This window comes from Podarcis muralis, chromosome 12, assembly GCF_964188315.1.
Source record: "Podarcis muralis chromosome 12, rPodMur119.hap1.1, whole genome shotgun sequence".
NCBI lineage: Eukaryota > Metazoa > Chordata > Lepidosauria > Squamata > Lacertidae > Podarcis > Podarcis muralis.
In genome coordinates, this window is record NC_135666.1 from 57,728,019 (window position 1) to 57,750,168 (window position 22,150).

Genomic DNA, 22,150 nt, shown 5'->3' on the forward strand with positions numbered 1-22,150 from the left:
TCTAGAAACACAAACCCCGCTGAACAGAATCTTACTGAGGTGCTCCAAGATCATACAGTAAGGCTGTGTGGCGAGGTTCTCCTCCCTCATCTTAATCTTTCTTTAATCTTTTAATTCATGCCTTGATTTTATTTTACTTTCAACCAGTATGGGCTCCTTTTGACATTGTACACTTTGTGGTGAAACATTAGGAAGCTTCTACACAACCTGACCTGAAATCAATGCTCGCTACAATACGGATATCTCAGAAGGACTTAACGTACCTGTACCAGCAGATGATGTTGCATAGCAGGGTCATTAAAAACTACAAGTAAATGAGAAAGGGTAGGAAAAGAGGAGGGTGTTAATACCCCAAAAGGCTGTGGAGCGACATTTAGCAGCTATTGCAATAAATTACCTGATTTCAGCAAGGAGATTAATTTAACAATGGCTAATTCTTTGATATCATCATGCAACCTCTTCCCAAAACACACAGTCTTGGGGTTTTTCTTTTTCTCTCTTTTAATAAAATGGCATTTCTTTTACAGAAACGCAGATAGGCTTCCTGTATCCACATGCACAAACTGTGAAGATGTAGCACTGATGCATGGATGGTTATGAGTTCCAAAAGCAGCCTTAGGGTCTCACAGGTCTAAGGTAAAGGTAAAGGTACCCCTGCCCGTATGGGCCAGTCTTGACAGACTCTGGGGTTGTGCGCCCATCTCACTCAAGAGGCCGGGGGTCAGCGCTGTCCGGAGACACTTCCGGGTCACATGGCCAGCGTGACATCACTGCTCTGTCGAGCCAGAGCCGCACACGGAAACGCCGTTTACCTTCCCGCTAGTAAGCGGTCCCTATTTATCTACTTGCACCTGGGGTGCTTTCGAACTGCTAGGTTGGCAGGCGCTGGGACCAAGCAGCGGGAGTGCACCCCGCCGCGGGGATTCGAACCGCCGACCATGCGATCGGCAAGTCCTAGGCGCTGAGGTTTTACCCACAGCGCCACCCGCGTCCCCTCACAGGTCTACTTGCAAGTAAAATTCCAAACTCATTCGGCATTGTATAGATGAAGCTTCTACAAACCCCAAGCAGATTCTGTGTCCCTCACTTAGATCCCTCCTGCTTCCACCCTAAGTGCCAAATGCGATACAAAAGTAAACACACCACTCTTAGTTGTGTTGTGCCTCTTTCTCTTTTTTACTCTAAGTAGCCACTGGGGAGTTGTTGTGACCAGGTTCAGGACTAATGACTGCGCACAGGGAGGGACTGATCCTGTCCTCCCCTGCTACAGTCCCCAAGGAAATGCTTCCCTGCTGCTCTACGCTGTAGAAAGGAGGCCCCCATTTTCAGCAGCTCTGCCCCTCCTCAAGAGCTGCAGCTCCAATCCTCATTGGGCCCCCAAAGCAGCCGCTATTTAGACTAAAAAATTAAGGAGAAGGACACATTTCGTCCAAGAGAGGAACGAAGAAAGCCACTGTACATCAAGTCAGACCATTGGTCAAGCTGGATCAGTCTCCACTGATTGGCAAAAGCTCTCCAGGATTTCAAATGAGGTCTTTTTCGGTCCTACTTGCAAGTGCCAGAAACTTAACTTGAGGCCTTTTGCATACAAAAGATGTTCACTGAAGTTCGGCCCTTTCCCCTTCCTAATCTCCCCAATTTCTTCCATTATAGCTGAAACTCTGATTTCATCCTCTGTAACTTCTCATTTTGCTTGTTGCAATCCCTCCTTTTGGGCTTTAATCTCTCAGGCGTTCATCCTGTCAACTTTTCATAAAATACTTTGTTTAATTGTGTGTGTTTTTAGGACCCCCCCCCCTAATGTGTCCAGTGGTTCTTATTTTTATCTGTGAGCTACATTGAGTCCCATCAGAGGAAAAGGTGTATACATAAATATATAGAATCATAGAATTGTAGAGTTGGAGCAGATCTCGGTATCTGGGAAGGTGCACATGGGAGAAAGGAGTTCCCAGTGCCAGATTTAGGGCAATGGGGGCCGTTCCCCCACAGAGGGCACCAAGCCAAGGAGGTGCAAAATCAAGAAGATCCATAATTAAGAAGATCCAAATTTTAGCCTCACACAGGGTACCATACACTGAAAGATTACTCATGTTTGCCCCTGGAATCCTTGAGGTTAAGTTGGCCCCAAGCTGTTCAGGGCTCCCAAATTACAGGAGTCGTTGGCTCCTTTGATACATGTTTTAGAAGTGAAACATGGGGGGCACAACTGTAGCTTAGTGGTAAACCACGTTTTGCATGTTAACAGTCCCAGAATCAATCTCTAGCAGGGGTCAGCAAACTTTTTCAGCAGGGGGCCGGTCCACTGTCCCTCAGATCTTGTAGGGGGCCGGACTATTTTTTTTTTTTTGGGGGGGGGGGAAATGAATGAATTCCTATGCCCCACAAATAACCCAGAGATGCAGTTTAAATAAAAGCACACATTCTACTCATGTAAAAACACACTGATTCCCGTACCGTCGACAGGCCGGATTTAGAAGGCGATTGGGCCAGATCCGGCCCCTGGGCCTACCCATGATCTAGGGCCTCCTAACACCAATTTGAATCCCTTGAGAGCTGCAGTCCAGGGCTTCACTCAGCAAGGGGGCCTCCAGACTCAGGTCGCTTCCCTGCCTCCTCCTCCTCCTCTGATGCACCACTGGCCAGCTGTTGGCTGCCCACCAGTAGCAGCCAGTCTAGGAAGACCAGACTGGGAAACTGGTCTCAAATTTCAGCAGTGCCACCCCTTTGCCTTCCATTCTACATAATAGTTGTGGAATTCACTAATCTCTGTGTTTGCTTTGACTCTTTTCATATACCTGTTTTCCTCGCGAAATAATTCCTTCAGGCACTTCTGGGTATTCATCCTCAAAGCTTGTTTCTTCCTCCTCAAAGCTTGTTTCTTCTTCCTCAAAGCTTGTTTCTCCGTCCCAGATTTTCTCACTCTCCAAGTTTCTTCCTCCCTCCCAGACTTTCTCTCTCTCCAAGTTTCTTCCTCCCTTCCCACTCATTCTGTCCTCATCGAAGGTCGATCTGCTTCCTTCGCTTTCCTCAACTATTTGACCTAGCACTGATTTGGTTGGCAGAAGAGGCATCGAATACATTTTCATTCTGGATACATTGCGTTTTATTTTCGGTACAGAAATCTTGGTGTTTGGAGTATATCTGGTTATGCCAGTCCAATCCCTGTTGGTTGCTCTAGATGCTGCAATACTTTCCTGTTTGAGGTTTGACATTGATGATCTTATGAATCCCTGCAGGTTCCCTTTGAATGCTTCAGGTCCTACCTCCTGGTAACTGTCTGTGACTTCTCTAAGCCATTTCTCCACATCCACTCTAGCTTCTTCAGCACACACCTCATTGAGGTGTGTTTTGGATTCTTCAAGCCATTGCTTAATATTTTGCCGGGATGCTTCCGGGTCTTCTTTGAGGTACGCTAGGGATTCTGCAAGCCATTCTTGAGTATTCAGGTTGGAGGCTTCCTCTTTGAGACTCTGTATCGCCGATTCAGCCCACCCTTCCACATTTACTATGCTTTCTTCAGAAGTTCCCTCTTTAAAATTCTGTGCAGATTCTGCAAGCCAATCGTACACATTCACCTTAGATGCTTCAGGACCTTGCTCCTGAACATTCATCATGGCTGCCTCAAGCCATCCTTTCACATCATGTCTTGATGCTTCAGGACATGTTTCACCCAGGTTTCCTATGGCCGTTTCAAACCATTCCTGTAGGTCCTGTCTGGACATATCAGGTCCTTCCTCTTCCATGGTTTTCAGGTTTTGTTCAAGCCACTTTTGAACCCCTAGTCTGGAGGCTCCCCTTTGGACATTTTCTATCGATTCATCAAGCCACTGCTGCACACTTTTGGCAGTTGCTGGAGGAACGTCCTCTTTGAGGTTCAGAATGGATGCTTTTAGGAATTCGTTCAGGTCCTGCTTGGATGCTTCAGGACCTCCCTCTTGGAGCCCTTTTCTGGTTTCCTCAAGCCACTCTGTCACATCCTTTCTGGATGCTTCAGGCAACTCATCTTCAACGTTTCTTAAGGATTCTTCAATCCAGTCCTGCACATTCTCTATGGATGTTTCAGAACTTTCTTGTATGCGGCTTATTAAGTTTGACTGAAGCCACTTCCCCACATTCAGCATGGACTTCTGTTGGTTTTCTGTGAATGGTTTCTGCACCCTCTTACTTGATGCCTTACCTTTCTCCCGGATGCTTTCCGTCTCTGCTTCAGGACTTTTCTTCTGGATACCCTTCATGGGTGCTTCAGGAATTTCTTGGATGTTTTTCATGGATGCTTCAAGCCATTCTTGTATATCTAGATGGGACGCTTCAGGCCCTAGATCTTGCAAGTTTCTTATGGATGCTTTAAACCACTCCTTCATATCCTCTCTTGATTCTTCAGGATATAGCTCGTCAATTCTTTTCATGGATGATTCAAGCCATTCCTGCAAACCCTCATTGGAACCTTCAGGACCCCTTTCCATGAAGTCCTTAATGGATTCTTGAAGCCATTTTTGCATATTTTCTCTAGATGCTGCATTGCCTTCCTGTACGACGCTTCTCATGGATTCTTTGACCTTTTGCTTCATTTTCTCTTTTGCTTCTTCGTTTTTCAGACCTTTCGATGCTTGAGGCCATTCCGGAACAATGAGCTGGGTTGTTTCAGGACCTTCCTGCCTAGATGCTTCTGGAGGTTTCTCCATGGCTGCTTGAAGCCATTCTGGCACTGCAAGCGCCTCCTGCTGAGCATTCAGTTTCGTTGCTTTGCGACTTTGCCCTTGGATTTCCTGCATGGCTTTACTGGATGCTTCAGCCCACTCCGGCATGCATAGGCGGTCTGTTTCAGGCCCTGCCTCTTGGATGTTACAGGTGGTGGCTTTTATCCTTTCGCTCACATCCTTTCTAAATGCTTCAGGACATTGCTCTTCAATGTCCTCCATAGTTTGCTTGGGTGCCTCAGGACTCTTCTCTCTGAGGTTTTCCATAGCTTCCTGAAGCGTTCCTAATACATTATCTGTACAAGTTTCAGAAGCTTCCTTTGTGGATTCTTCAAGCCGTTTCTTCTTTAGTTTACCCCTGAGCAACTTAGGCTTCGCTTCAGACTCTTGAAGGCCCTGGAGGCTCTTAATGGATTCTTCATGCCATTCTTGAACATCTAGGTGGGATGTTTCGGGACCTTCCTCTTGGAGGTTACTTATGGATATGTCAAGCCATTCTTTCACATCCTGTCTGTCTTCTCCAGGACATTGCTCTTCAACGTTTTTACGGGATTCTTTAAGCCATTCTTCAATAGATGGTTTGGGTGCTTCCTTTGGAAGGCATTCCATGGATGCCTGAAGCCACCTTACCACTTTCTTCTTGGATGTCTTGGGATCTGCTTTCCCTTGGAGTCTCTCTATGGATTCTTCAAGCCATTTCTTGTTTAGGTTATATCTGGACGATGGAGGAACTTCAGGAGCCGGGCTTTCGCTTTTCTGTGTCATCTTTTCAGGCTCTTTCTTTTCTGTGTCATCTTCAGGTCTTTTAGCATGTGTGCTTGTTTGCCATATATAAACACAGCTTCTTTTTCCTGCTCCACTCATCTGTGCTTCTAAATGTTCCATGCCTACTTCATACAAACATGGTTCATAATGGTCTTTACTCAGCTCCTCTGCCTGTCTATAAAAATAAGAAATTTATTAGAGACGGCTTGAACAAAATAATCTAAATTAACATTAACTTCCTTAAGGCACTAAATCAGTGGCTTCTCAATCCAAAAGCAAATTTAATTAAATGAAATGGGTCACACATTATATTTGAAAATTTACTGCTAGGAGCAATATCTTATAAGAGGAGCTAAAAAAATAATCTCCAGTTTCAGAATATTTTTACAGAATTTCAGAAAATGCGACTATGACAAAATCCACCTATGTTGTTCCAAAGCATTCCTCAACCCAAATATTTTCATTGGCTGCAAACACTTACAATGTAGCCTGTAGCTCAGAGTCCTTGAGTTCCTTCTGCAGGCAATTTATTTTCATCTGAAGACTCTTAAAAATCAAAACACACATATGTTTACAGGTGAATAACAAAATGCGCTTATCTTTCAATCACACTCACTTTGTCTCTGTCTCTCTCACACACATTTTGGGATTTCTGGAGGTCTTGTTATTATGGAAAGAAACATCTTTCAGAAGCGGTAAACTTGTGGTCTAAAAATGCAGGGAGCATTTTCACAAGACCATTTCTCTGTGGTGCAAGCAGTGAAGGAGGAGTCCCTTCAGCAACTTCAAAAATGTTAATGGGGATGGCTGGCTCTTTTCTTCATTGTGTACCCCAGATTCCTAACAGCCCACAACCCTCATGCAAAATAATCACTGATCCTCTGAATGTGTGCGTTTGTTGGGGTTGACAGCGCGCACACACACACACACACACAACTCCTGCCCAACAGACCACTATGGAAATAATCGGGACTTTGGATCCTGTCTGGATAGGACCCTTAGATCCTGAGCTGTGTTAATGGCAGCATCACTGTGCCCCAGGGTCTGAAGGCCACGGTCTCCGCTGTGATGGTTAGACCAAAAATACGCTCTCCCCAGTGGTGTGTGTACTTGGGGGACTGGGCTAATCCCCCAAATGCTACCCTGGTGCCTCCTCCCCAAAGCCTGGGGTGATGGTCACGTGTGCAACATCAGCACGTCAAGATGTCGGCAGTTCGAATCCCCGTGACGGGATGAGCTCCCGTTGCTCGGCCCCTGCTCCTGCCAACCCAGCAGTTCGAAAGCACGTCAAAGTGCAAGTAGATAAGTAGGTACTGCTCCGGTGGGAGGGTAAACAGCGTTTCCGTGTGCTGCTCTGGTTTCCAGAAGCAGCTTAGTCATGCTGGCCACATGACCCGGAAACTGTACGCTGGCTCCCTCGGCCAGTAAAGCAAGATGAACGGCGCAACCCCAGAGTCGGTCACGACTGGACCTAATGGTCAGGGGTCCCTTTACCTTTACCTTTAAGGGAAAGTGGGACATTTGAGGATCAAATCAGAAACCAGGATACCTTCTCTAAATCAGGGACGTCCCTGGAAAATAGGGACACTTGGAGCAAAGGGCTTTTTCCATATCCATGTTTAACTGTTTCCAATCTAGTAGGCTACTTAAGAGGTACCAGGGGAAGGAGATTCTCCAAACTGGATTAGGATCTGGGTTAAAATGCTCTGCCAGCGTGTGTGTGTGTGTTTATGGGTACACAGGTCAAAATGGTTTCTCGCATTTGCAGAGCATGATTCTGGGAGTAAAGAATGATCCTTGCTTTTACGGTATTTTAAAAAAAACCATTAAAAACCACACATCTCATAAAAAGTCCATCTGATCTCCTTTCCACCAGGCATATATATTTAGGCCTGGACATTTTAAATAAGTAGTATTTCCATTTTAAACTGTCATGGCTGAACTCCCTTTTGATTTGCTAATGAGGTTATGTCACAGCCAATCTCAACGCTATTTAATCAGAAATAGTCATACTGACTTCAAGGGGGAAAGAACTGTATTACTGAATACAAATATCCTTGATGTACCTCAATATGCTTTCCTTGTTCAATCAAAGCTGCTCTTGTTTCAACCATAAGTACTTGTTCCTGTAGTGCAAATGAAATGCAACATTTTAAAGAAAGAGTGAAACCCATAATTTCCATTACACAAATGTAATGGTTTCATATTTTGTTATCAAAATCCTTCTTAGATAATTAATGTGTGATTATTTTTGATCTGTATGTACATATGTGTGTGACACACACACACACACACATATTACACTGCCTTTTTGCCCCTTTTATACAAAGGCGGCTTGTACATGTACTATCTATCTATCTATCTATCTATCTGTCAATAAATATAAAGCAAGAAAACAACAAGACCTGAATGAAAACAACAGCAAAAAAAAACCCCTTTACCCTGCCGCCCTACGCATGTTTAACATGGAGTAACCCCGCTGAACATAGTTCAATTGCAAAAACTCACAGCCTGTCCAAAGCCTGGTAGAATAGAATGGTCTTTAATTGAAACACCAACAAAGCAGGTCCCTGGGAGTTGGGGTTTTGCAATGGAGAAAGTTGTGTCCTTGGCAGCCACCCATCTGAGGGTGAGGGTACCCATAGCACAGTTTCTGCAGGCCAGGGAAGAGGAATCTGTGGCCCTCTCCAGGTTCTGTTGGACTCCTAGACAGCCTTGGCAATGGTCAGGGATGCTGGGAGCTGTGGTAGAACAACATCTAGAAGCCCACGTGGAATCAATCAGCCACTTGTAACCAACATGCTTAAGTCTAATTAATGCATGAAGGGGGTTAAGACCATAGCGTAAGCTGTCCTGCTAGGCTTAGCTAGGTCACTCCTCCTCACCTTGGGAGGAAGGGTTACCAAACTCTTTGTCCTCTGACTTCCACCTTGTGAACCCTACCAGCAAGAAGGTCTAAGCTGAACACTCCAAGCTTAGACTGCATGGCTTAAGGGAACCATCTTTGTGTTTCTATACAAATAATTCACAAACCTTTACCATATTGAAACCTGCCTTTTCTTGCCGCTGTACGGAAAAGCACATGATTCAGACCTTGGAAGAGTTTGTAAGTAAACCATTTTTAATTAGCCAAATGTGTGGTCTAAGGGGAGTGGGGAATTTTAGAAGCAGCTTAGAAGGGGGATATTTTAAAGGTCCAACTGGCTATATTTCCACACTTTGCTTTGCTGCATATCTCATTGTTTAAAATTGTTGCCGGGGTTCTCTCACCAAAGAGTACTTGCCCCAGAGCTGGATCCAGATGTCCAGAGAATTATTCTTCTATTTTTCTTTTAACCAAACCAAAACCCAACAGTCCAAAGGTTCTCCATTCCTGGACAGACTGTGGAGAAGCAGGCAGTCCCAGATCCTCTAAAAACCAGCACACAGAACTGCCTTCAAAAATAAACTAGGGGTCGAGGAGTCAATGAAACTTTTTAAGCACCAGCAAAATGTGGCCAATCCTATAGGATCCTGCTGTTGAGCTGGTTGCCATATCCTTGAACCACTCACACATTGAAGAGATCTGCTATAAAAACATCTGTGTCAGGTTATGTGTTCTCTACTGGCTTCCCTGTTAACTTCACTGACAAGAGAGTAGGAGCTGAATGCACATAAGTCTCCAGATCAGAGTGACTATGTTTATATTCCGGTTTTATCTAAACAGATTTCAAAATGCTGTTACAGGATCATATTGTGGTGAGATACTGCGAGCATAGCAGGGATTTTAACACTTTTGAATCTATTTAGAGAAAAATAAATTCATTTTGCCATCAGCTTAACTGCAAATTAAACCTGATTTCTTATTCTCCGGGGGAGCGGGGTGAATATTCCATTATAGCTACTGCATATATATTTTCCAGTACCTTGAAAAGATCTCCCTTTTTTTCTTCCATCTTCTTTTCCCAACATTGCAGTGTCTTCTTCCAAAAGAACATTTATCATTGGCGGAGGAGAGAGAGAAAGAACAGATTTTATAAGTCTTACGTCCTTTTGGGGAAGCTATATTCCATACTTAACGATTGCAGCATCCACCAAAAAGTGCCTTCACAAGCAGAGATTTCCTGTTAGCCACAAATGCAACACTTTTCAATGGAGTCAGCTAAAAGTCACCATGTCTTGAATAATCAAGTGATTATGTACAAACAACGTACAAGATCTCTCTACACCTGTTATTTGTGTGTTTTCCCCACTGATCTGCCCAGAGGCCAAATTTTACAACAGCAGCAAAATACAACTAAAAATGATAACTAAACAAAGATAAAATACTAATCTTCAACACAATATAACAACTAAGCAACACAAACGACATTTAAAATGGATGTGTGACACCCCACCCTACTCACTGAAGGCACTGTGGAATGGGGAAATTCTACTTGCTTCCTACAGGTGGTTAAAGAGCTAAATGCATTTATAGACATCCAGAGGGGGTAAAAACCTCATCTCTGCTTAAAACAGGGAAGTACTGGTGCCGTCATTTACTATGGCAGGAGCTTTTGTGCTTTAGATCATAGTCCAGATGAAGTGGACCCACGAAAGCTGATGTCATAATAAATTTGTTTGTCTTTAAGGGGCCACAGCAATTCACAGAAAAACCAAATTGCCATTTGCTCCGATAGAGTGCTAAAGAATGGTTTTCCAGCAGATGTCAAAGCGATAAAAAACTACCTGACATTCAGAAGACATCTTAAGGTTCAGGGAAGTTTTTAACGTGTGATATTTTAGTGTATTTTTGGTTTCTATGAAAGCCGCCCAGAGTGGCTGGGGAGGCCCAGCCAGATGGGCGGGGTATAAATAATAAATTATTATTATTATTATTATTATTATTATTATTATTATTATTATTATTATTATTATTTTCCCTAGAGGGAAACAGAGGGACGAGACGAAGTGTGGAGAAGTCCACTGTCGGCTATCCCTCTGGAAGTTATTCCTGGGATGCGTTGTTGCAATATTTGGGAAAACGAGGGACTTTTCTGCAGCTCAAGCTGCCTAGTGACAGGTGGTTGGGAGAAGGGTTGGTTGGCCTTTTCCATTGTGCAAGGCTTGGCTTGCTTACTTGGATGCTTCTGGCACAGAGCTGATGGGGTAGGTCCAGCCTGTACGCAGTGCTGGTTAGTGCCCATTGGACTGGCAGGGGAAAGGCAGGAAGACCAACAGTAGGGAGAGCCAATGACTGGCAGAGCCAACCCATGACTGCTTGTAAGTAAGAAGGCAGGCAGGTGGCAGTGCCCCATGCGCTCTAATGGACCAGCTTCCACTGACTGCGCATGCCCAGGAGCAGTCCTGAAATCTCCACCCCTCCTGGCCTGGATGAGGCCTTCTCCTCCTTCCCCACAGCTGACAACATGAAGCCTGACCCATTTGTAAACTGATCTGATTTTCAAAACAGATTGGTTTCAGACATGCAGTGGATGCCCTCAAAATTAATAACGTTTTCAGACCATCAGTTCTAAAGCTTCCATCCATCTCTAGGTTGAACCATGAGGTCAGCAAACAGCCTGGCAGCCGCATGAACTTGGAGGGTGGACTATAAGTGAGATGGTTTATAAATACTGAATGCTGACAAATGCGGCAAGAGGAGAAGCAGAGCGGCAATGCCTTGCGGTGAGCGAGAAAAGACCGTTGCATTAGCACATTTTTGTAATGGAAATGATCAAAGTGGTTCGGCGGGAGGGAGGACGGATTGAAGTAACATCTAATTATTCATGATGGCACCAGTGACCACAAAATCACTGTTTGCTGCCACCCAGGATAGGATATTAATAGGGGGGATGTTTGTTTTTGCATGTCAAGAAAACGGATAACGCTCTTCCATTTTGTTAAGAGTAAATGCTGCTGCAAAATTATAGGCCCCCTTTCCCCAAGACAGGGAAACACAAGCCAAGCCGACTGATATAACACACTGCTTCCATCACAAGCTAATATATACTGCTAGTCAGCCAGAGAATTAGGAATACAAATTTGATGTAGCACTCTCTTCATTCCCTTGCACTGAGGATGCTTCACAGCAAGGGTGTTATATTGAATCCTGTCTTCTGTAGGCTGTGTATAGTCCTCCTACCTTAACAGCACATTTGAAGCACATTTCCCCCCCTCAGAGAATTCTGGGAAGTATTGTGTGTGTGTGTGTGTGTGTGTGTGTGTGTGTGTGTGTGTGAGAGAGAGAGAGAGAGAGAGAGAGAGTGTGTTGCCGGGCAATTGTAACTCTGTGAGGGTTAAACGACAGCGCCCAGAATTCTTTGAGAGAAATAAAGTGTTTTGAACGTGCTTTAAAGGGGCAGTATGTGCACGGCTAGTTTAAACCTGCTCAGTATATTTTGATAATGATCATATTGTTGCAGGCGTGCTCTTTGCATAGCTGTCAACTTTCAGATTTGAAAATAAGGGATCAGCAGCCTCGAAAATAAGGGATCAGCAGCCCCACCTGTCCCGGGGACAGTCTACGGGATATCTAACAATCCGGGATAGCAGCAGGAAGCAGTGGGAAACGGCGCTGGAATAAGGGAATTTCCTGCGAAAAAGGGGAAGGTTGACAGCTATGGCTGTTTGGTTGTGCAATATCTTTTGTAGGGCTTTTGCGTAACTTGACAGCCGAAGGTTGTAGTGAAGGAATGGGTTTCCAAAACCCATTCCTTCATTCCCTACTCCCCATTCCTTCAGTAGCTTAATAACATTTGATGACTGGGGGTTACTCTAAGCCAGGCTTCCTCAACCTCGGCCCTCCAGATGTTTTTGGCCTACAACTCCCATGATCCCTAGCTAGCAGGACCAGTGGTCAGGGATGATGGGAATTGTAGTCTCAAAACATCTGGAGTGCCGAGGTTGAGGAAGTCTGCTAAGCGACCAGAATTTGTGTGCCAAAGCTGCATGACCCTGTTGCTCCCTAAGAGGTGACTAACCAGACAAGACAGCAACATACAGGTAGGGTTCAAACAGGCCACAACTTTAGTGATTTCAGGTGTGATTAGTTTGGTATAGGCAATTAGTTTGGTAAAGCAATTTATTCCATTCCAGCCTGTCTGCTGGGAGTGCATCTAAGCATAAACCACATCTTGAAAGGGGGTGGGGCTAAGACCTACATCAAATAGGTGTACCCCTTGAGGGGTCCCGATTAGAAGAGTGCTATGACCGGTGCTTTTTTCTGCGTGGACGCAGGAAATTCACATTTTGTGAATTTAAGTTTGACCTCATTGAGGGGCAGTATTTCAATATGAGTAGGAAAATGAGAGTAGCCCTAAACATCTTTTAAAGAAAAAAAGCACTGGCTATGACCCTAGCCCCCACCTGGGCCTCTGGACAAAAGCAACGCCTCATGGATCCCTTTAACAGGATACACTTAACCAGGGCTTTTTCCCCAGCCAGAGCTCATCAGAACTCAGTCCCAGTGCCTCTCAAGGGGGCACCATTGCCATTATAAGAGAACAAGTTCCAGCACCTCTTTTTGTGAGGTCCCAGCACCTCTTTTTCTAGAGAAATGGCACTGCCCTTAACCAAAGAGGGGCAGGCAGTCGCTACAACCTTCCCTCCAGCCAAGACTAAGGCTTACTCAATGCCTAACCTCACAAATTTGTGGTGATTGCTATGAAATGGACAAAAACCAAAGTATGAAAGAAAAACATATGAAAAAGGGAGGAAGGATGGGAGCTCCAACAAGGAGGCTGGGGAGGAGGGCTGGGCAGGTCGCAATTATTCTGCCCCCCCCCCCCGGAGGGAAGCCAAGCTACACCTATTGGCTGGTTGGGCCTGCCCCCTGGGGAATTCCCCCACCTAAGCATTTGGCCAATGCACAGGCAGGCTGCAATCTTCCCCGGCCGGCTGCCAGATCACAGGCGTGGCCATGGCCAGGTTACAGCACTGCCTGACCATTAAAGGTCAGCAGACCTACGTCACACCCTACCCTCAGTGAGACCTGAGATTTGTGTTTGGGCTGAAGAGGTAAAAGAAGCCTGACTGTAAAAGTAGCTTTGGGGGGTTGAAGTGAGACATGCATGTGTTTATGCGCCTGGCGCTGCTCTACAGACTAGTATTGCCAAACTGCCCACTTGCCGCCATCCTCAAATTGTCTATCTGCACATAAATGGATATTGCAAAAATGCCATAAGATTCCAGCGCGCTCTCTCTCTCTCCTCATGAGGAAATTGCCCTATAATTTCCCGCCGCTTTGGGAAGTGGAGACTCTGTAACAATATTTCCTTTTGGTCCCTTAGGTGATTTTATTTCATTGACTACGTTGGAAATGTAAAATTGCATCCCAAACTGTGTAATGGAGCGTTGACTCGCTGAGGTGCTAAATGACGGTGGCACCTCTATGAATATGGAATTGCTTTGCTCAGAGTTTGAAGAGTATAGGCTCACAATGCACCATTAAAGAAAATTAGATATGGGTGCTACTGGGTTCTTTCAACAATATGACTATGCATAAAAGTCAGTACTGTCAACAAAGACTCTCCTCCCTGCAAGAGAGGGGAGTGGTTGTGGCCGGGAGCCGGATTCCGCCTCTAGCAGGGGGCGTTTGCCCCCTGCCTCCCACTCACCTGGCTGGCGCCCACGCCCTCGGTCAGGCACCCAACCAGGTGCCTTCAAGGGGGCGTGTACAGCAGCCTGAATTGCTGCAGCGCCAGCCTCCAGCCCTCACTTTTGTCGTCCCGTCGCGAGTCACCCACCCTCCACTCCCTTAGAGCAGGGTTTCCAGTTTTCTTTTGGCCTTGCTATGGACCTTAGGTTGGTCGCCCTGGTTGTCCGGGGGGCCTGGTAGGAATTTTTCCATTTGGCATTAGGCTTTTTGGTTATTTCGCCTACCTCATAGCAATCGTCACAACTTTCGTGGTATTGGTGGGTAGGTTAGGCATTGGAATAATGTGTTGTGGTGCCGAAGGGCTAGGTGTGGCCATCGCCTGCGCCTTCAATTTTTGGGTATTCCATTAAAGGAATCCGGCGGTCGTGTATTCTGTCCGATGCCTGCTTGGCGGGAGGCCATGGCACGACCCTCGGTGACATCAGGGGAGAGTCTATAGTTGGATTAGCATCAACAGGCTCCACCTACTGGTGAATCAACCCCCTTTGTTTGTTTGTTTGTTTTTTAGACTCACCCCTCTCCGAGTGGGTGGAGTCAGCTGACGTAATCCAATGCCTAAGCCAATACCTTTTCACTTGTTGTAATCAATAAAGTTGTGGCCTTTTCTTGCCCATTAACCTTATATCACGTGTCCTTGTGTTTCATTCCACTGCGCGGGGTTCGGGTCCTCGTACCACAAAGGACTCTTGAGATTGCCAGACAAATAATATCTGTATCCTAGCTTGGATCCCATTTTGTTGCTCTTTATAGATTTGATTTTTGGAAAGAAAATGTTCGTCTGAACAGCAAACTTGGTGCAGAATCCTGCCAGCAGTTATAGCCTAATGGAGTTCAAAGGGAATTATACATGGGTTTAGCACTGCAGCCTTTGTTTCTCTCCCCCCGCTCAATTAATAAAACATTACTATTCATTTATATAGTATTTGAACAGGGCAGAGGGCTTTACTATGGACTCCTTCGCACATAACACTACCAAGCCAAGGTTTAGCAAGAACAAGAAAGTGTGCAAGTGTTGTGCAGGAGAACTTCCCCAAAGCTGGTGCCCTGCATCTGGTGAAAACTGGTATACCTTTGCATTCCTTGTAAGTTCGTGCTCCAAGGGTTGCCAGGCTTCCACATTGCTTAGAAGATGGTGACGCCTGACAGAATCAGAGATGAGAGAAGAATCACAGCTGGCCATTCCATGGTGAGCCATACTCGTCCTTAGGTGTTCTTGATGCCTGGCCAGCTGACAGTCACACAATCTAGACCACTTAAAGCAAAAATAATTATACATCTATATTTTTAAACAACATACTGAAAATATACTGAAGCAGAATGTGTACACTTCTGTCAAAAGAAACGGTTCTTCTTTCTCTGTTCACTATATGTTCAGGATCACACCAGGCAAATGCTACCACTTTCCTGGAAGGAAACATGGCTGGCCAACAGGACTGAGACTGGATCAATTAAATGTCCCAAACATCTTCTGCTTTGGGTAGCTTAGCGCCACAGTTTGCCATGAAGATGACAGAGTTGGCAGCTATGAATGGCAAATTTTGTGGAGGAGGGAGAGGGAGATGAGGTGGCAAAGGGCAAGAGGGAGAGATTTGTCCCCAGTCTGGTTCTGGCTATGCCCAATGTTAACTCTGGCTCCCAGATTACTCTTCCCATTAGTCATCAGCCCATTGTAAAAAAAAAAAAGATTCCCCACCCTTCTTTAAAGGAGCTCAGAGTGACTCAGATGACACCAGCTCCCTCATGATCGTTAGGCTGCTACTTAGCTTCACAGATGGAACTGCATCAAGCACCTTCAGATAATTCTCGGACCCCATACCTGCCCCATTCATTCCCACTATTCCAGTATGGCAGGAAGCAGAAGAATGGACTGGACATATTTTATGCCCGGTAGCAACCTTGCTCCAACCTCCTGGATTGCAGGGTTGTTGTAGCAAATATACAACAATGTGGAGAAGATTTGGCCCACTGACATGTGCATGGCTGACTCTGCTGCTTTACACCTGTGCAGAAATACCTCGATGTAGATATTATTCGTTTTAAATTGTTTGCTAAGTGTTGTGCAGGTGGTTGAGAAAATATTACTGTTCTGGTGGCTTTATAAAATGTACACTGGTACAACGCCCCCCCCCCCACATGGTGTATAGCACACCCTCCAAATGCTCCGATTTTCCAGGGACAGTCCCAGAATTATGAAAGCCACCCCAGTTTCTCATATGATCCCAGAATGTCCCTATTTTCCCCTCTAGTGCCACCACTGAGCTTGGAAAGGTAGATGAGCTGGCACTTGTTCTGAATGGTGGTGGCAGCTGTGAGGGAGCTTCTCCTCGCCTCTCCATGGCCGCTGCTGCCAGCCTCCTCCTTTGGGCAGCTTGTAGCAGCTGCTGGAAGGCAGGTGAGGAGGAAGAGAAGGTGCCATTGCCAAGACCCAGCCTCATGTAACAAGCTGGCTCTGAGGGGCAGGCAGAGGGCAGGGCTTGCCTGGGTGGAAAGGGGAGCGCAATGGAATACAGCGAGTCTTGATTTGGGGGAAATAAAACCTTTGTGCATCCAAGTCTAATCTTGCCCCTTTCCAAAATTTATCTATTGGTGTATGTTTTTATTTTGTAAATAGAATAGAATAGGATAGGATAGGGATTAAGGAGTTTCTCAGGACAGCGGAGGGTGTCTATGCTTTGTTCCATTAGTGGTGGAAATGCTCTGTCAGTGAGGGTCAAAAATGGGGGAGGGGTCAAGGAGGGTCAGTTGCAGGGAGTGAGAAACGTCCCTCTTCTCATCTGAGGAATGTTGGAGGGTATGCTATAGCCCCACACATTTTGGGTGCTGAACACCTGTAGGGGATCTCCTTGAGTAAGCTCTCATCTAAATTGCACGAGGCGCTGACGCAAGTAGAGCATCGTTCCCACAGCTGCCATTCAGCCGCCAACATGGCGGTGCAGCCGGAACATTACAGGGCAGGACACTTCACTTTCCCCCTCAGGTGAGGGGAATCATGTAGAGGGGCGGGAATGACTGAACAGGGGGCAACGGCATTCTGTCTGGCCTTCAAACAATCAGATTTCTCTCTCCAACCTCTTCCTGCTGATGCTTTATAGCCTTTGGCTTCTTGATCTTGATTCCGTCTTCCACCTCTATCTCCTCCCAGGTTCTTTTTATGTAACGCTGTGGATACTGCAGGCTGCAAGACATAATAACAGGCTGGAACACGGCAGGCTGGGGGAAATGAGTGCTGAAAGGGTTTTTTAAAGGTGCCCCGGGGTTTAAAACGAATTTGGGGAGACTTCTTCTCACTCTTTCTGCGATCATTTGCAACTGTCATTGTACTCATCAGAAATATTGGTAATTAGATATCTCTGTGAACTGCAAAAGCATTTAGAGAATATCGTGGTGGTGCACAACAACTAAATAAAAGCGGATAGAACAAATCAAATACGGTTCTCATGGCAATGTCAGCAATTACCCTTCCAAATATTTGTAATACAAATATCCTTAATAATAATTTACTTTAAATATGGATTTGTATAGTGAGATCACTGGTGTTTTTTCTTTATCACTTAAAGTTTCTGAGAGGTGGAATTTGCACTGGGCATGTGACCCTGCCAAAAGGGGGTTCAATCCTCTGCCTTTGCTATTTCCCACCAGAAGTGGGAAGTGCCTTTGCTACTTCAATTCCCACTACATGCATTGCCATCTTCAGAGCTAATAGTAGCTTCAGGGGTTATTTTATTTCAAGACAGCACAGCACAGGCGGTAAGGGTCAGTCCCTTCCCATAATACCATGGCACCAAGCTAAATTACCTTCACTAAGCAATAACTTTTAATCAAGGGAAAAGATACTGGCAGATCCAATAACAGATTTCCTATGTCACACATGTTGTTTGGCCGTGAGCTCCCGTTGTCTAGATATTTGTCAGTTTTAGTAGCTATTTGCAGCCCAAGGATCCCGTCACAGAAGAACCTCCTATGCTCTAAGCGGAGAAAATACTAAATATGGGTCACTTCTGCTTCCTCCATTAATTGTATGGTGGATTCTTGAAGGTGGGGGTTTTCAGAGAGCAGCAACTGGCCTGACACAGAAGCTTCAAGGTGAGGGTGGAAAGGGAGGAGAGGAGGCGCCAGCTTTCGCCAATCCCAGAGAAGGCAACAGGGACCTAGAAGGCTTCATAATGCATCTCCTGTAGAGGGAGCCAAACAGATGAAAAAATAGCAATGGAAATATCTCTTACCTCCTCATCTCTTGTCTAAAATGCTTGTTTTCTTTCAAGAGCTGCTGGTTCTCCCCCACGAGCTTGATAATCATGTTGCTAAGGAATCTCTTCTCGCTTTTGAGCCTTTCTGTGGCCAGAAGCAGATCCGCAAACATCATCTTTCTATACAACATCAGGACCAGAACAAGATCAACCCCAACAGATGTGGTTTTTTAAAAAAGCTTCAAAATACATCACCATGTGTTACATTATAATTTACAATCAAAATTTACACAGCACAAACGGTATAGGTTTCCTGCGTATATCTAATCCATTTTTATTTTTATTTTTTTTAAATAATTTTTATTAATTTCCCAACACAAAAAAGACAAAGACAAGAACATGTATAGTTTCAAAAAATCCTACTTTCTTAACCTTGTTCCTTGACTTCCCCCCACGCCCCTTCATGCATCCCAATTCCCATAATTGTGTCAGCAAATTATTATTTCTCCTCTTTACCATCTTAATATTACATCTTTTATGAAAAAATAAGTTTTTTTTTCCTAAGTTGGACTCAAATTCCCTTCCATCGATTTCCCATTTTGTATTAGATAAAAGTCATATTAACTAAACCCAAAAGTCATAAATGTTTTTAAAGTTCTATTCTTCCCTCCCTCCCATCCCCGGTTTTCGTCCCTTCCCCAATACGTGTCCAAAATAACCATTCTAGCCTGGATTCCTCACGTCCGAGGCTTTCAAGTTTCTTTCAGTCCCTCTCCGCCGGTCTTGTTGGTAGTCCTTTATGTTGGTCGTCGAATCTCGAAGGAGTTCTATCCCCATCAAACCAGGTTCTCTTCCCACAAGGATATTTAGGAACAACTGCTGCAAAAGTTCCACAGGCCATGCATCTTCAGAGTCAGAGTGGGGGCCCCAATCAAATTTCTTCTTTGTTTTAAATACCTGTATTCCATATACTCCAGGGGCCTCCTCCTTCGTCTTTTGCATCTTTCGCAGATTTGTAATCAATGTGATCCCAAAGTCTCCTTGCTTGTACTCCACTAGTGTAAACTTCTGGTTGGTACTTTCCATCTTTGCTTTCTCTTTTCCTTGTTTAGTCTCCTCCACTTCTTGAGATATCATTTCTAATCCAGCTGCAGATTCTTTCTCATTCAAGTCCTCAATACATTCAGCAGAGCTGCTTACTCCAGAGGTCAAGGTCGTGAGTTGTTTATTCATAGCCAGACTCTGCTCTTGTAAGATTCCCACCAAGTAAAACATTCTTTCGATTTCCGCTAGTAACTTTCCATCCGCAGCCATTGTAATATCACAGAATTCCCCCTAGAGGGAATCTGGTTACTTAATAATCTTTCTCCAACAAACCTCTGACTCGTTATTGTTTCTTTGTTTCCAACAATTTTAGTTCAATTGTAACTCATTTTAATCCAGAGGGATCTTAAATAACAATTTTTTCAGCTTTAAACTGTCCGTTTGACAGCTTTTGACAGCTGTCAAACTCCGTATTCCTCTTCCCTACGCTCAAACACAGGACGCTCCCGGGCCCGGGAGGGGGGTTGTACACAACAAAGAGAAAGCTTCTAAGATTCCACTCTTTCACTCCAGCTCAAAATTTCTTTTTACCAAATCTTGGAAGTTAATGTCTTTCTTAACTCACCCCGCAAAGGGTAGGCTCTCCAGCTTAGTTCTTCTATTGTTGCTTTAGATCGTCTGCAATGGGGGGGGGGGTGCGGACTTCCCTTTAACACACACCCCGGTCGTACCGAATTCAGAAATAAATATTTTAAAGTCCCAATTCCACTTTACTCACGGGTTGCTTCTTTTCCAGCCGAATTCAGGGAAAAAAGTCAGCGCTCTTCAGCCATGGCACGCGGCTTCGCTCCACTGGGGTAGCGGTCTACTCTCAGCACCGCGCCGCTCTCCGTACCCTCTCCGAAGCCTTTAAAAAGGCTCTTCGTGGGTCAGAGGGGGCGTTTAAGGTGCCCACCGAGTCACCAGGTCCGCAGGCATCCGCGCCTGCGGTTTTTGAGGGTCTCCGCGTCGCCGTCGCGGCAGGACCCGTCTCCAGCGGAGCCGATTCCCTCCGGAGCTCGGAGGGAATCCGCCATTAGCTGTCCGCGCTAACCCGGAAGTCCATTTTTATTAATCCAATTTGATAGGCTACTATCATTTCTTTTTGGACAGATTTGGGGGGGGGGGTCTTAAGCCAAGACTCAATGTTCAGCATCTCTTGATGGGATCTGAACCAAGTTCAGCACTGCATCTAATGGCCAACCCTGCCTCTGCTTCCAAGAGACTCTTCGTAATGCTAGAGCCCACCCCTAACATTAATAGTGTTAAGGAATAAAGTAGTGACATGGGTGTAGCCAGGATTTTTGTTGGAGGGAGCAGAACCTCAGTTTTCTATGAATTTTTATTTTATTTTATTGATTGAGGGGAGCAGCTGCCCCCCCTTGGCTACGTCCATCAACACTGATGTGATGTATGGGATCACTGATCTACATTAAACTGCTCATGTTTAGACCACTATACTGTTAAGTGGTTTGTTTGTTTTTTAAAAAAATTGATTTTGACAAAGTAATAATAATAAAGAAACAAGAATAAAAACGTGCACCCCACCCCCGAGACCATTCCATTGTAACTATCCAACCTCCCAAAATTTCCACACCTCTTGAGATGGTTTGACCCTTTTCTGTTTTAACAGTACAAATTCTACAAATACATTCCATAGCTCCTCAAAATAATTTCTCCTGCATATAACCCATCTTACCTTAATAGCCCGTGTTAATTTATCATTAATAGCTGTTATTAAACATGGTTAAGTGTTTGACAAAGCGACATTTGACAAATAAATGCTTTGGAATCCCCTACTTATTAATACCAGGCAGGACAGGAGTCCTCAGTTTACTGTTTTAGATACCTGCTAACAGGGCCGGCCCACCCATGAGGCAAGATGGGGCGTCGCCTCGGGCGGCAGAATCCACAGAGGCAGCAGATCTGGTCTCCAAGGAATGCCTCGCCTGCTGCTCCTTGGAGGCTCGAGCTGCCTTCTCCTCAGCAGACCCGTTCCATGCTGCCGGCCTCTTGGCCCTGGGAGGGAGGTGCCATTTTGTGCTTCGCCTCAGGTGCCAAAATGTCTTGGGCCCGCCCTGCCTGCTAAACACTTGTTTCAGCAAACTGCAAACCACACACCAACAGCATACCCATCTTAACAACATGACTGTTGTTGTTAACAAGGAAAGCGAATAGATTAATCAGGGACAGTTCAGTCGGTAGAGCATGAGTGTCTTAATCTCAGGGTTGTGGGTTCAAGTTCCATGTTAGTCAAAATATTCCTGCATTGTACAGGGTTGGGCTAGATGACCCTCACAGTCCCTTCCAACTATACCATTCTATGAAATGATGTATAAATAAGAGAATATGGGTGTTTCAAAGGATAGGATGAATTGCATTCAAAACTGCCTTTAAAAGGTAAAGGTACCCCTGCCCGTACGGGCCAGTCTTGACAGACTCTAGGGTTGTGCACCCATCTCACTCTATAGGCCGGGGGCCAGCGCTGTCCAGAGACACTTCCGGGTCACGTGGCCAGCGTGACATCGCTGCTCTGGCGAGCCAGAGCAGCACACGGAACGCCGTTTACCTTCCCGCTGGTAAGCGGTCCCTATTTATCTACTTGCACCCAGGGGTGCTTTCAAACTGCTAGGTTGGCAAGCGCTGGGACCGAGCAGCGGGAGCGCACCCCGCCGCGGGGATTCGAACCGCCGACCTTTCGATCGGCAAGCCCTAGGCGCTGAGGCTTTTACCCACAGCGCCACCCGCGTCCCTTTAAAACTGCCTTTACTTTTTGGCAAAAGCTACTATAAAGAGCTGCT

At 45.4% G+C, this 22,150-nt stretch overlaps 1 protein-coding gene across 1 annotated transcript; it reads right to left on the bottom strand.

Annotated features, from left to right (window-relative positions):
* Positions 1-244: 244 nt before the first annotated feature.
* LOC114607909 (uncharacterized) lies at positions 245-18,447 on the bottom strand. The gene is made up of 8 exons (XM_077916374.1): positions 18,303-18,447; positions 17,149-17,254; positions 15,149-15,331; positions 9,368-9,424; positions 7,529-7,588; positions 5,944-6,008; positions 2,796-5,637; positions 245-304 (listed from the first exon to the last, which is right to left on the bottom strand). Exons 1-8 carry the CDS (start codon positions 18,440-18,442, stop codon positions 245-247), a joined length of 3,513 nt encoding a protein of 1,170 aa, XP_077772500.1. The 5' UTR covers positions 18,443-18,447.
* Positions 18,448-22,150: the final 3,703 nt, after the last annotated feature.

What these genes read in the sequence shown, in the direction of transcription:
- LOC114607909 (XM_077916374.1), bottom strand. Translation starts at nt 18,442, where the DNA reads ATGATGTTTGCGGATCTGCTTCTGGCCACAGAAAGGCTCAAAAGCGAG. An exon ending in TTTAGACAAGAGATGAGGAG is followed by an intron (nt 17,255 to 18,302) that starts GTAAGAGATATT and finishes TATGTCTTGCAG; the next exon opens with CCTGCAGTATCCACAGCGTT. An exon ending in AACTTACAAGGAATGCAAAG is followed by an intron (nt 9,425 to 15,148) that starts GTATACCAGTTT and finishes TTCTTTTGGAAG; the next exon opens with AAGACACTGCAATGTTGGGA.